The 15,437-nt window shown below is 41.2% G+C and overlaps 1 protein-coding gene across 1 annotated transcript in view; it reads right to left on the reverse strand.

Annotated features, from left to right (window-relative positions):
• Positions 1–9,234, reverse strand: part of Tnks (tankyrase) — a 15,103-nt gene extending 5,869 nt beyond the window's left edge. Inside the window, exons 1-14 of the mRNA XM_022835361.2 lie at positions 9,054–9,234; positions 6,181–6,585; positions 5,514–5,761; positions 5,186–5,316; positions 4,624–4,863; positions 4,178–4,377; positions 3,504–3,731; positions 3,127–3,332; positions 2,788–2,969; positions 2,200–2,394; positions 1,581–1,772; positions 921–1,025; positions 668–819; positions 166–300 (exon numbers count right to left, since the gene is read on the reverse strand). Of these exons, the coding sequence (XP_022691096.1) occupies positions 166–300; positions 668–819; positions 921–1,025; positions 1,581–1,772; positions 2,200–2,394; positions 2,788–2,969; positions 3,127–3,332; positions 3,504–3,731; positions 4,178–4,377; positions 4,624–4,863; positions 5,186–5,316; positions 5,514–5,761; positions 6,181–6,578 (2,612 nt within the window). The 5' untranslated portion in view covers positions 6,579–6,585; positions 9,054–9,234. The remainder of the gene's footprint in view (positions 1–165; positions 301–667; positions 820–920; positions 1,026–1,580; positions 1,773–2,199; positions 2,395–2,787; positions 2,970–3,126; positions 3,333–3,503; positions 3,732–4,177; positions 4,378–4,623; positions 4,864–5,185; positions 5,317–5,513; positions 5,762–6,180; positions 6,586–9,053) is intronic.
• Between the last annotated feature and the right edge of the window lie 6,203 nt (positions 9,235–15,437).

Genomic DNA, 15,437 nt, shown 5'->3' on the forward strand with positions numbered 1-15,437 from the left:
ATAGCTGTGACTTAATGATGAAACTATGGGGTGAGTTTGCTTGCCGACTCAGCGAATTAAGATAGTGGGATCAATCAGCGAATCTTGATTGTGGGTCCAACATCCCGTCTAGCCGGTAAGCATCGTTCACTCACATAGAACTTTTGGATTTCTTATAACACTCACTTGATAAGGAGGGCAGCGATGTCAAGATGTCCATACGATGAAGCATTGTGCAGAGGTATAAGGCCACCTTTGTCTTGCGCATTGACATCCGCTCCTCGCTCTAAAAGGTACTCCAACACTTCCACATTATTGTACCTATTTTGTTGTTGTTCCAGACGCCCGCACAATCGTATAGAACGAAGCAGTAACACAGATGTCAACACATAATTGTAAATCGACATATAATAGTAAAGCTAGAATGAACGTACGGAGTGCTGCGAGTACACATAAAATACTTAGGTCCGTTTTGGATATAATAGCTAGGTTTAATGCCATCCAAATGAAAAAGAATAATGTTTATCGTATGACCGATTGCAAGAGCTCATAGTTCAAAGGAGCTAGCCCTCGTAACGTGTTTTTTTTCAATTTACAATTTGATCTATACAAATAGCCCTAGTCATGTGTAACCTAACATCATCAATAGCTACAGGCAGTCATGTTTCAAAAGGACAAGGCCACTTACCCTGCCGCCAAATGTAGAGGTGTGGAATTGCGGCCCTGCTGATCTCTACAATTAATATTGGCAGGTGAAAGTAACTTTACCAAACGACATAATTCGCCCCTTTTGGCAGCCTCCAGCACAGCGGCATCGCCCCGCAGTGCATCTGCTACGTCCTGCGAAATTAACACACAGCGAGCTTAATCAGTGGACATCTTATACACCTACCATTTTATTTTAACGAGCAATACAAAATAGAAAACACAAGAAAGCCAACCTGGTCTCCTTCTTTGACGAGATCGAGCGGAGTATGACCATCGCGGTTTTTTTTTGACGGATCAGCTCCATGACTTAGTAGAAGTTTGACGATGTCGTACTTCCCCTACAACGTATCATTATGATACCGGAAACAAATTAATAGTGTTAGTTGCTGATTGAGCTAACAAACAGAAACGCTTTGTCGTCGTTGAAAAAATACGCGTATTCCCCTACCTCCATATCGGGCAGTCTGGTACTGCCTCTTAATTAAGTGCTAGAATTTTTCCATGGTAGCTATGATATGTTTATTTCGGCACCATTTTTTTTTTACTAATGCTAAATGTAGTTGTCTAAAATACCCAATTGCGCCATACAATTAGACGATAAGAGAGGTAAGACGACAAAACATATGTCGGAGTATTGGTTCAACGATGGAGTATACTGTTTGAGATAATTGAAACATTTTAATTTTTACCCAAACAAGGCTGTTGCAATAGGTAACCCGATCTCTCGTCTAGGTCGAGTCGCTACATCTTATGCAAATAAATTAAGTAAAAAAGCAATCGAGCGCATAACTTAAATCGAACAAAACTTTTCAAAACGCTATTGCTCGCATCCTACATTACGATGTTGCTATGCTTTAATTATGACTTTATGAAGGCGCTCGAAACGTTTTTACCTTCGCCGCAGCTTCGTGTAATGGACTGAATTTCCAGAGATCTGTTACGTTGACGTTGGCTCCGTGACGAACAAGAAGTAGGGCCACTTCCCGGTGACCATATGAGCACGCATTATGCAGAGGTACAAGGCCGCCCTTGTCTTTAGCGTGGACATCCGCTCCGGATGTTAATAGGCGCTCTACAACGGAGACCTATCGATAACGGGAGCCCACATCGATAGTTAGATTCTTGTCTCGGCGACGTTCAATATGTACATTCAGTTACTTGTTTTTGGAAAATGATTCCCCGCTTGACGTTAGTCACACGAAGTGCTCCAACTGAATACCTTATAATTATGCAAATGGTTGGCAAGTATCTTTAGGGAAGCTTCAGTCTTAGTAGCCTCATCAGATGATAGCCTAGTAGATTCGCTCATGATTGAATCTTTTGGTGAAAGCTAGTCTTGACAACTTGGCCCAGTATCGAAATCATTCACTTATCGCAGAGGGTCTTAGAATACTGAAAAGCAGGATGACTGATACAAGGTGCACTCCCACATGTGAGAGAAGACATCGAATAATCCGTGTGCTTTACCAAAAAGACATGGTATATTTCCTCAGTCAATGGGATCACACGAACCCTATTGTAACCGGCTGCAAAGTGTAAAGGCGTTGATTGCCTCCCATCGAAGTCCCGACAGTTGACGAGTTCCGGTCGGGCGTTCAAGATGCGATCCACAATATCGACATTCCCTGCTTTCGAAGCTTCCAATAACTGATATTCAGACTGGGCAGCTAACGAATCTTCTGGTAAATCCGATAATAATTTGCTCACCTAAAAATGCTCACCGTATAAATAATAAAAATTAGTGAGAAGCAGTACTGTGTGTCCACGAGGAAAAAGGTGACAGCGTTTGGGAATGGTGGCTATCAGTGTATTACCCTTCAAAGTGAGTAACATGCACGTACAAAAACGCATATTTCGCACGCTCTATTTACGTACCAGTACGTACGGTTCGATTTCAGTACATGACATTTTCGTTCAAAAATATAAATAGCCGTAAACATCCTTAATAGAATATTCGAAACAGTGACAGTAAGCTCATACATTTACACCAACGTATTTTAATATTGAATTCTCTCAGCAATCATATACTTAGTTGAGTTTGTGCTTTCGATATTGCCTATGATTATTACATGTTTATTTACGGGAACAGCTTGCACTCACTTCATGGTTTACTACTTGGGCAGGGATCATCCCGTGGACATTGGGCGTTCGAGGATCTGCGCCGAGAGCCAACAGGGCTTTCGCCGCAGAAACAGCAACTGGACCAGCACCCCCCGCTCGTCCACAACGGTGTAACGGAGTTTCGCCGTTTCCATCGACCGCGTTTAATTTGGCTCCATTGCCTTTATCAAAAGTCATCCAATAAAAGTAATGAACAATTTCTTGAGTGTTGGAAATACAATTGCTATAAATTATTATAAGGCTAAATTATTATAGCTCGAATTCTAGAATGGATCAGCCAGTTCAGACAGGTTTTTTTTATATTTGAGTGTAACTTACGCGCAAGTAAATCGATCACATCGATTAGAGCGTGGTCTGCGGCGAGGTGCAAAGGCGTGTCCAGGCGTTTGTTCCGTTCACTCAGGGGAGCTCCCTTTCGAATTAAAAGCTCAACTAATTTACGGCGGGAAGACGCCGCTGAGAAACCAGCAGCAGTTGCAGAAGTTCCCCCGCCGCAAAGAGCATGCTTCGATGGGCTATTGTTGCTACAACATAATAGATGAAAAAAGTTCATCAGCCAAATTGTATGCTCAATTTGCATATATATTCGTATTGTTGGGAGTTGGGAAAAAGGGCTTTCCAGGCAAGGCCTTCTTTTTTTTTTGCATAAAGAAAAGCTCCTTGTATGATGAAGCGGTTCGAGTAAGCTAGCTTACCTGCTATTGTGACAGTTATTCATTACGGTGTGATTATTGTTGCCGTTGAAGCTAGAAGAGATGGTTGAGACAGAGCCAGCAATAGCACGATGAAGGGCTCCGTCTCCAGTTAATGTGCACCTAAATGTTATGACTTCAGACAAGCAGGTCAGTAGCTTCTTCACGCGAGATACATCACCGATACGACATGCCTCTAGCAAACTATAACCTCGGTATTCGTAGAGTAAGCTAATCGGACAAAAGCCACAAAGATACCAATTTAATAAACGAAATTACAGAAGCGGTTCAGGTAATCGCAATAACAAAGGTTGGTTCTATTCTACCATCGAAGGGTGTATCCTAATATCGGGGTTTGTATGTAGCTGAAGCTAAGGCCGCGCGGTTGAAGAAAGCAATATACTGGGCCACTACTATCAGTCTTTCTCTACGAAAGGTGTTAAAGTTTTCTTTTTTAGGCGTTGTTTATGTGGAGTAGTGCCTAAAAAGATACTAGCTCCTTAAAATGAAGAGACACCATTGGATAGGTATACACGTTTGTACACCCAGAAAGCCCCTACAACTAATACTTAGTATATTAATCTGGAGGCTAGTCAGGGATAATGTGTAATACTTGAAAACTGAAATACATGTATGCATGAAAGTAGATCTAGAGAACTGTACTTGTATGCCTGTACCTTTGCTGTAGCTCTCTATTGGGTGCCATCTCGATTGCCGTTCGTCCGTGGCAGTTAGAGAGTGAAGGATCGGCGCCATGAGCCAAAAGTAGCTCACACACCTCTCGCCGTCCCTTAGCGGCAGCCTCATGTAATGGCGTAAAGGCCCATAGGTCACGAGCATTAACATTCGCTCCTGCTGCTAATAGAAGCTCCGTAACCTGCAGTGACATTTTACGTGAAAAGAAAGTGGAGTTAGCCCACTTCAGATTCACTTATTACGATTTACCTCGAGAACAACGTGCCATTAGCGATAGTAGTTATACAAATGAGATGGATCTTTGAAGATCTGACTTGATTTGGCTAATGTAAGTTTATACAAGTATAATATAAAACGAATAGCTAGCTCACACTATTAGAGGTCACACTGCTGAAATGTAATTTTCAACTCTACTATGTCTTATAACCTCATGGTGTCCATAGGAACAAGCATTATGCAAAGGCACGAGTCCGCCTTTGTCCTTGGCATGCACGTCAGCACCCCGCTCCAAAAGAAGGCGCACAACTCTAGCACGATTGTATCCAGCAGCCAAATGAAGTGGAGTCGAGCGTCTTCCGTCACTCGCATGACAATTGACGTTTAGCGGTGAGAGTAACGCCCTTAAACGCTCCTCATCCCCAGAACGTGCGGCCTCCAATAGCTCATCCTAAATAGAAGAAATACTCGCATATATATATATATATATAGACTTTGATCTTGATGAGAATTACTCTGTGACAATTATTTTTTAAATCATATTACAAATATGGTGAACTGATATACGTACAATGCAGGGAGAACAAACTTAAAAATGACATAATTAACAGCATGAATGCACGCTAAGTTAAACGCCGCTAGGGAAAGCAGCTATTAGTCTATTTAACGGTTGGTACAACGCTGACAAACTCGACAAGCATTGTTCAATAGCTTCTAGTAGACCAAAAGTAGGTACAAATTAAAAAAGGAAATACGTAGTAATGGGATGTTACTTTTCTATATTCTCCGGTTAAAACAGGACGCGTGGACGGATCTGCAAGGTCCAGCGGGGTTTTCCCGTCGGAATTTCGGATAGTCGGGTCTGCTCCCCGTTGTAGAAGTACAAGGCATACGTCAATTTTGCCTGCACAACAGAAAAGCGATCAGACATCGAGGAACGCTTAAATTATGTTTCGCCTTTTATAGACACAATTTCGAAATGAAAGAAATCAGGATAGGCCAAAACAAATCTCTAGTACATGGTACAAGTGCGATAGCTTTCGGACACAAATGGGATGTGATACTCTGCCTCGAATTGTCTTAAGTTATCTAGTGTGTGACCTTTGGTAGCGGCTTCATGTAACGGGGTGTAACTCCAATTATCGCGGGCATTAGGATCAGCTCCAGCAACAAGAAGAAGTCCAACAACTTCGGCATGGCCAAACGAGCACGCGTTGTGTAACGCAACAAGGCCTCCGTCATCACGAGCTCCAACAGTCGCCCCATTAGCTAGGAGCAATTCGACGACCTCACGACGGCCGAAACCTGCCGCGAAATGTAGACAAGTACTTTTCCGACCCGATGTGTCTCTGCAAATACGAAAGTTTATTGCTTCTCCAATTCAGATAGAAATGCTGTTGGTCGTAACGTCATTGGGTCTGTAGCCGACCTGCTTCTCGTAAGGTCTGCTAGTTCACAGTGGACTCAAATTAAGACTTCGAGACCCATTGAATTACTAACGTTAGCTTATAGTGAGCCCATATTTAATTTCCCTGAATATCATCACACGACGTACTGACCACTTAACTTTATATACACATACTATAGTAGATCGAAAAATAGCTCCCGCCAGTCAACTTATTGACTTTAGACGCTGCCGTCTAAGCACATAGAAAAATAGAACGAGAAGATTTTTCCTCAAAAGTTCTCTCATGAAACGGATACGACAGTTGGCATAAAAGCTTAAAAACGAATCGGAAAAAATCGTTATAAGGATCCTCCGTATTACCTGGCGTTGACATTGGTAGGTGCAAGCAATTTGCGTACCCGCACGACGTCCCCGTTTCTGCAAGCTTCAAATAACTCTCGTTCGCATGGGGGGGAGTTGGTAGTAGCACCACCTGCGTTTGTTGCGTTTGTGTTTCCACTTGAAACAGATGATCCCGCCAACGCCAAGTTCTCGCCGCCTACCGCCATTGTTTTATTGTTGTGGCTGTCACCGTTATTGAAAGCGGTTATCGAAAGCGCTGCTCCAGAGGAACTGCTTTTCCCACAAAACCCTTCGACGACAGCTCCAGCATTTAACGGCGACGAAGTCGATGCGTTAGGAACAGCAGCAATACTTTCTGTCAATTCATTGGCTGCTGTTCGAAGAAGTGGTCGGCGAGACGAAGCAGATTTGGACATGTCGGTGCTGGAATAAAAAAAAAAACGAAATAGGACAAAACACTTGGAATGGACAACAACAAGACGAACTAACTGTTCAGAGTTTATTGATACAAAAAAAAAAAGCATTTTCTTTACTTGGTTCGATGACACTGTATCCAGGTACTTTTTATTGCTTTACTGATTAAAAGGGAAACTGTAGTCAAAATATGGATGTCGTATAGGTAGAGAGACCTGTTTCAAGAACTCCTTTTTCATTGTAGGGAGATGCCCACAGTTAAACGATGCTTTGATCCGAAGAAGTACTTCACCTTGAACACATTCCGCCTAAATGAATCCAAAATCTGCAAATAGACCTACGCGGATTACGTGCAAGAGTGTTCAACAATCTGGAATCATCATCTCTGCTTCTGATCAACGTACTTTCGCAAGTTATCATCACAATCAAAATGAATCATGATGCATACCGTGACCAGCAGTTCTTAAGGGAATGTCAAATGATATAAAGTTTAATAACTAACTACTTACTGTGTTAATCGAAAACAACTATTAAGAACAACAGCATGTATTATACAGTGGTAATGCGACAAGTGAATTTGCGCTCTTCCATTCTTGAGGTGCTTATGAATACGGTTATCGTAATAACGTCTTACACATGTAGTTGACGTATCAGAATGTAAGAAGATTAATCTCTGACTAGCCTTATCTTCTGTTGAAGACCCGCTCGACATTTTAGCGTGCTATAGTTACTTTTGTTGTCTTTCAGCGGAATCCCATAAGATATAGAGCACTTTAATTCGATTCTGTCGCAGACTTGGCACTCGTATGAGAAGCTTTTGAAGAAGACCAAATGCTCAGCAAGGACATTCATCACTGCCGAAGGTGAGGCATCATTGGCATCACTTTCGGAGTGATGAAGAATTTAATCAGTCAAATGTCGATTAAGAGCCGACCGTTGCTCTGTGAAACTCACTTTCGGCGGCATACTCATTTCTACTTTATCAGATCAAATAAGAGTTTGCTTACGTGGAAAGATGTCATTAGATTGAGTATGAAAACAATGAATTTTCAAGTTTGACACATGTTTGCTATTATTTAATTTAGTTTATTTTTAACTTTCGGTTGTCTTTTAAGAGCCTATGTCTGTTAGTGACCGCTTGTACAATAACAACAGAAATCTTTGACTTCCGGTTTGAATTGATATGTTAGAAGCTATTTTCACCACCTACCGTAGCTATAATATTTTGAAAGAAATAATAATAATAGTAACGACACCAACAATGTACGATGACCCTCGATTCTAATTCGATTGAATAAGTTAGTATCGGAAAATTTGAAACGGATTCGTGGTCTCCCTCCTGTCCATGCGTAAAAAGTATTCATTTTTCCCTTAAGGAAAAAGCTCTTCACATGAAGACGTTCATTTGAACTAACGAAATTTGATAATTTCCGGTCAACATAGCGGTATTCATAACAGCATAATAAGCATTGCTCAATTGACCGCCGCTTTTGGCTAAATCCGTCTCTCGTGACTATAGTTTCGCCTGTGGCAAATACGCTTTCCTTTGCTAAATCGTGCATATTTATGGTATATCGTTCTGCTTGTCTGAGGGAGAACCCCATAGAAAGGACAAGAGATGCTGCTTATTTTTCAGTCCCACCAAACTCATTGAGAAAGCCTTCATTAAGCATTCGTACATTCTTAAATATGTTGTAAGTATCATAAATGAAGACTGTTGGATTAGAGACGACAGGAACAAGATCGAAAGGCTTAGGTGTACTTATACCGTCAGAGAAATGATTTTACGAAAAATCTATTTTAAGTTGATTTCTATTCAGTTTCCTCGGCATATATCTCCATAAACAGAGTAGCCAACCAAAAACCATCGAGAAAAAGGGGCTTTGGCTCACCTATATGCCGGAAGTTATTCTACAAACTTATCCGGATTGAAACATAATAAAATATACGTAAAGGTCGCAACAGAGCGTTAAGAACAAATCAACGACATAACTGCTATTAAAGGACTACGCGTGGCATTGATTCCTGTTATTACATGATCATAATAGCTGCCGATCTACTCTGAAAACGCAAAAAACATCGCTTCAATATGAGATACTGTTCCGGTCATATTGCTGGCTAACTGACATGTTGATTTGTTATCTCAAATGGCACTTCCAAATATTATTCGCACCTCTAATTAATCCATACTTGTGATACACATGTTTATAACACATCCCCTGAGCAATCGATTATCAAACTGAACGAAAATATCCAGCGTTGAAGTAAACAACAACAATAAAGGGGCAGTATAGAGCATTGACGGTTCAAGCCTGTAGATAATAAATCCTTAAGAGCCATTGGATTATGATCCGAGTGAACAGCTTATCATTACGCAAAATTAGCCTTGAAGCATCTGCACCGTTAGCAAATGAGAGATTTCTTGGAACTTCTCACAGTGAACCTCGTACTATACACAGAAAAGGGAAATTACTCACTGGCATTCTACCCAGCACCTGCGGCACCTTTCTATCCAGCCAGAGTCACAGATGTACGTCGTTCGCAACAGCAGATTCGTTTCTGGTTACAGTTGCTGCAGCTGCAGCAACTGCTTGTTCATCCATTCGATAATATGGAGTTATTAAACAGAATTGGAGAATTCTACTTCAGCTGGTTTGATCTAGAGACAACTAGATGCAGCACAGCGCCAACGGCCTATCAATGAAACAACACCGTCGTCAGCGTTACATACCCATAGCGAGCAGGTGAATGAGCGGGCATTGTGCGCCAGACACTTCACACTGCTAGGTTTCCCCTACGAAACATGAAAATTTCTAATATTTTGCTAAATATATTCGATGTTTAATCGAATTAAATGAAATACTCAAGTGAAGTGATCTACGAAACCATCGTTTGCGACAAGCAAATAATTTTTTGCAACTGATGATTTGTTAAAACCGTACGGTCCTAGGGTTAATTTCAAGTTCAATGTCCGATACTGCCGTTAAGTGCTGCTTCAGACAGCTGACCCCGTACAAATTAAAATTGAATGCGTTTATGCCTGATCCCCGACCTAGACCACCTCAAATGTTCTAAAGTTTAGAAAACATGTTACTAATACGCCATCACGGTGACAACCTTTGGGAAGGCAGTGGGACAAAGGGAATGGCAGAGCTAACAAACGTGCAATGGCAATTTAGCAGCTCTCATTATAAATGATAATTCATATATGTTCGGTTATTTATAATTGATCATCGTTCATAGGATTGCTGTAAATAAGTCAACTAAAAACCGGAATCGACGTAAATATGTTATCATCACATCATTTGGCCTGCCTCCAGAGTAAACTCCATTCAAGCAGAGAAAAATAATAAAAGTAAGAAAATAATTGTTATCTGATTTTTTTTTACATATTCAGGAATACATATTCAGGATATACATCACATGTTCAGTAATAATAGCACCTTAGAAAACAGTTCACAGATGAACATTACAAACTCGGTTTTTGCTGTCACGCCAAATCAGCTAATTCTTACGGAAGTGCTTGACCAGAACGATTGACGGCGCAAAATCTTCAGAACACAATGCCTTCAGAATACGGTAAGAATTACCTGTAAAATACCTTGGTAGCTTGAAAATGTGTATTTTTCGATTTGATATTAATTCCGGTTCCTAGGAGTTTTAAAACTTTAGACTAATGCAACTTTACAATATTATTTTGAATCGTTCATTTTCACAAGCGTAAAAAACGTATCACACTCAATGACCAAAGCTTCGGACGTTGAAGCGTAAATACTACTACTACTACTTAACTTTTAATTTACTCTGTTGAACTACCTAGACATACTTATACGTAAGCTAGTGCTGCCGTGGTAAGACTTGTCCGATAAATATAGTCAAAGGAGTATTCCAAAAATTCAGTCTCGACCTTTCTCGCAGACTCTTGGGCCTTAGGATGTACCGTTTACAAATGAAAGTACATGAACCAAATAACTTTATGGGCTATTAGAAAATGATCGTCGAGACAAAGAAGTCCAGAATGTATACAGAAAAATTAACTATATAGATGATTGCGCACAGATTGAGAGTCCTTGATTTTTAGCCTTATCCTTAGGGCTTTATATCACAAAACGTGATGTATTATGATATAGATGTTCTATATTGTATGAAATCTTTGATGGCTAGCTGGTAGAGGATGTTGAAAGCTAAATAAACCAGAAGCAACTCTGGGGAAGAATTCAACTTTCTCAATTGCCCCTGTAGTGGGGTGAACAGGGAGTCGGGCACATATGTATAGGTCGTCTGCCGATATCGGTTCTTTACAGAAACGTAGTACAACTATTATTTAGGTTGCCAATACCTGCTCATCAGGCCAGCTCAACATTTGATCAGCGAGAATGTTCTTATAGTGCTAATAGGTATACTAAAAATCAATGCTCAGCTAGGCTTAAGAAAAGTACATGAGGCGATTAGATACCATGCAGGTGGAAAAAACAGGCCTCCATCAACGATACGAACTTAGGTCAACATGTCTAGTTACGTACCTAGGCTCCGTATTTTTAAACACGAACAATTACTTGTGAACGAAGTTCTTTTAAAGTAATACAGTTGTCGATAGTTAACATCGTTCTATTTTATCGACATCATACAATCTTGAACTCAACAGTCAGCCCCTTCACTCCTACGTCGTTTCGTGGAACTAAATTAGTTCTCATACAGTTGTGCAATGAAATGAATTCCATCAATCCACTATTCGTTTAGCAGCCGTCCCACCGCCCTACGGAAAGGGACGTCCGAGCTTTTAGTTCATTGGGATCCGAACACTTTCTGCTTGTCAGCCGACGCTTTCTTCTTTATCAATGCTATTATCTACCCCAGAGTTTCTAACTGTCCTCTCTAAATGTTGTCAGCTAAAAGATGCGCAGAGATATACAGCCAGCAAATAGCTCATCTGCGTCATAGGCCACACCAGATCAATGGTAGAGAGGCACTACATAGATTGCGGTGAACGAGCCCTGAGTCAGATGACGCTAAGACCCTCTAGGCAGGTAACCAAACCGATGCGCAAAGACACAGCAGGCGGTGATTTTAACCATCTATTATAACGATAACCGGGCTGATCCGCATTGCTAAACTAGTTCTCAGCAACGACCCGCAATTAAAAGTGTGCACCGTGAAAGACTAGAAAGTAGAACGTAACATTTATTGCAAGACACAATCATATATTGCGAAGTTCTTTCGAGCTATATCCAAGTTCTGTTTCTCATCGCGAATATTTTTGGAAATTGAACAGGGAAAGCATCGTGCCGGAAAAGTTATAAAGTGTCTTAAACGTTCAGTGTAGAATTAGGTGCTACAGTGCGTGATTGACTCTGCCGAGGTTGAAGGTTAAAAACTACGTGAGCTGGCTAAGGAGACAGTACGACTGTTGAGAGTTGCAACTCCAGGGTTGGCCAAAACCCTTTTCTGAGTATTCTGGATAAGAGGGAAATATGGTGAAATTCGCTTAAGGGACCGTCAACTAAGAGCACTCAAGAGCCGAGAAAAAATAAACTGCTTTGGGTGTTTCTATACAACAAACGACGTAGTCACGTCGAGGCATCACGGCCATCATCGCCGTGACTGCCGCGGCTTCAAATCTGTCATCGTTACCGCCTGACCTTACAGGTACGTAACGCAAGCGAACCATCTATTGTTGTCGTCGTCGCGCTACAAAATATTCCATACTTTAGAAAATTTCTATAATGAAACGGCAAACTTTACGCCCAAAAAACGTTTGCATGACGAGCTAAGGCATCATTTTTACCTTAGAGAAAAGATCCCCATGACTGATGAAGCAATTTAAGGTTATTGTTACTAGAGAAACTCGTCGGGCAGAACGGACGTACCGGCAAACTATGGTAACTGCCATATAATAAGCGCCTATATAAATGCCTATTTAAACAACAGGCGGCTCTGATATCTGACTTTGTTAGGTAAAGTCGCCTTTTTGTCCATTCAATTACGTGATACGGCAATAGAGGGCTGAATCTTACGTTATCAGACCCGATACGTTCTTATACACGTATTTCACCTTCAATTTTAAACCTGACCGGACCGGCGTCGTTGTAACAGGCCGGCGCGATTCGCCTTTTTCGGATGGCCGTATGGCGCAGTTCTATGTTTGTCTTTTGCATTAGGCGGCTGACGTGTTAAGCTGGTTTTGGCTGCCCCCCAATTCAGTGAAAAACCGAACTGGAATTTCGTTTAGATCAAGGCGAAGTCGACTGTGTTATACAACCGACAAAGTCATCAACACTTCAATTTTTCTCAACTAGGGCATTACTCAGAGCTACCCAAAGGTCTATCTACTGTTTCGCCATTACTGAAAATGTACGCAAAAAAATTTCTTCCTATTGGTGCATTTTGAGGCCTTCAATAGAACCAATATACACGATTGCAACTAAAGAACTTAATTGAAGCCTCAAGTAAGTACAGACACACATATATATGTACGTACGTACGTATGTATATTGTCATTAACCCTGTCAATATCACGTGCAAGTTCATTGTGAACTAGATAATTTTTTTTTGTTTGTATGTGGTGTTCCGTCGTTACCATAGTAGTCATATTAATGTTTACTACTAGGAGCGGGTTAATAGTAACGGGAGTCGCTTTTACGATACGCCGCACCTGGATTCGTCGAACCTAGCAAGGCTTCTCTAATTGTCCTGCTACGTAACGACACCGCAGATAGCAATCAATACCAAAAGCAGTCTTGCTTATTTTCTTAGTGCGAAGCGTTGCGTGCCGGTAGCCGTGAATCAATCACATAACGATTTGTCATCCCCATCATGATCCGAGATTCCGATACTTTTGATTCAGTTATCTTGAAGCTGAAATGAAACAGCAGTTGGGTTACGACCCATTCGTTTGCTTAGCCTGATGCTTCGTCCATACCATGTCCTACTGCAGGTTAGGGTCTAGTTCGTGGAACCTTAACGTCAGCAATCAAACCAATAGGGTCCATCGGGACTGGAGGCAGTGATTGCTTCCTCTCGACAGTAAACGGTCAAAGAGCTCTCCTTTGACTACTCTATTTCAGCTGTCTTAGTGATAGTAAGGAATCGCCTTATTGAAACAAGGTCGCACAATGGACAAATCACAATATCTCGTACCATGCAGTTTTTTTTTTTTTTAGAATCATCACCATCTAGGTCTTCAATAAATCCATGCGTAAATTACTCATTGCAATATAACAGATATTTTCTTAATTCCATTACAAATGCATGATGATTCTGGCTTGATCAGCAAAGCGTGTGAAGAAACCAGTCAGCTTTTTAGGCAAGTTCACAGAAGCTTAAATTACCTGTGACCTTTGGTTAAGCACAGACTATGACGAAACCGGTCAAAACATCTCACACTGGAACTTCGAGATTAACGCTTCGGAGAGGAATAGAAAAGTGAACAGAACGTACCAAACGCTAGTCTCAGGTGACTTAAAAATGGCTAGGAGATCCTTCACGTGACCTCAAGCAGTCTATGTTTTGGTTTTTGTAAAACATCTGTTTATCATCTTTTTGTATACCTGATTCGTACACATAAAACATATAGTGTGTGCGAAATATGTAGTGTATGAAAAGCAGATTGCTTGTGAATTATAAGGCAAGAAAGGAAAGTTCAGATGAGAGATACGCGCAGTCGCTTGCGAAACGGTGACCATTCTATATTTAGACCATTTTAACAGCGTTCTCCTCCGGCCCGTGCATCAAACGCTTAAGTAATGCACTGGCTGGCGCTGACTAGCCAGCTTCAGTGGCTTGAACTCGCCACTTTTCAGAGTGAGCTCGGTAAGGTTTTTATGTGCGTTCTGAGCAGAAACTGATGTCTATAGCCCAACCAGTTGTCTCTCGATCGGGTCGACACCTGGGTCCACCCCAAGACATTCGTGAAGAGGCGTTCGTAAACTTCGACAAACGCTACACCAAACAACGTAGAGAAATCAGTTATGTAAACGCTGATTCATTCACTAAAGTTATGTTACTAATAATACCAAGCATTTTCAAAACTAACAACTCGCTATGATTCCGTGAGATAGGAAGCGAATATGACAGCATTGTTCCGAGCTTCCTACTGCAACATGTACAAATTTCATTGCAAATGCATGAAGGGGTTTTACTGTTTCTTGTTTGAATAACTGAAAGGCAAGAGCCTTAATACGAATGACTAATCCGAGGCGGGAAGAACCTTAGCGGTCGACATTCGGCACCGTGAAGTCACTGAGGCTAAAAAAGTGAGTTTGCTTATGTGCTCTTTTTGAGAGAGTCATAACTATCGAATCCTTTTTGTTTAATATCTAGAAAATAGACAGACATCTTCTGTTGTAGAATAAACATGTCTATGCAACCGTGAAATTAAAAAAATATAGATAGGAAAATAACCTAAGCTAACGACCTAGGTATCCAGCGGAAAGTTCGGTGTCAACGAAACCTCCTCAGAAGAATTCATATGAAGATATAACGCACTTTCTTCCCTTACAATGAAATAGGACAAGGCAGGCGCCACAGTTGCACTCGTCTGTGCACGTTTCGCCGTGATAGCGCACAGGGTAACATGTTTGCCTAGCAAACGCAGGAACAGGTGCTGGGCTGGGTCTGGATCCAGGCGTAGACACACTGCTTTTCGTGCTGAAATAGTACCAGACGTAAAACACGTACACGTGTATACGAAAATTGAAATACTGACCTGATCTCAGTTCCTAATATCTCGTTTACTAGAGCTTTGTTATAGATGAAAATGCCGGTAGGTGGTTACTTGGGTTTACTAATGTATCGCTGTTTATACTGGCATCCCAAAAAATGGCCATCCTAGGCCCTCTGGCGAAATGGCAAAGGTTTGACGG

The sequence above is a fragment of the Varroa jacobsoni genome, unplaced genomic scaffold (assembly GCF_002532875.2).
Source record: "Varroa jacobsoni isolate VJ856 unplaced genomic scaffold, vjacob_1.0 scaffold_586, whole genome shotgun sequence".
In the NCBI taxonomy this organism is placed as follows: Eukaryota; Metazoa; Arthropoda; class Arachnida; order Mesostigmata; family Varroidae; genus Varroa; species Varroa jacobsoni.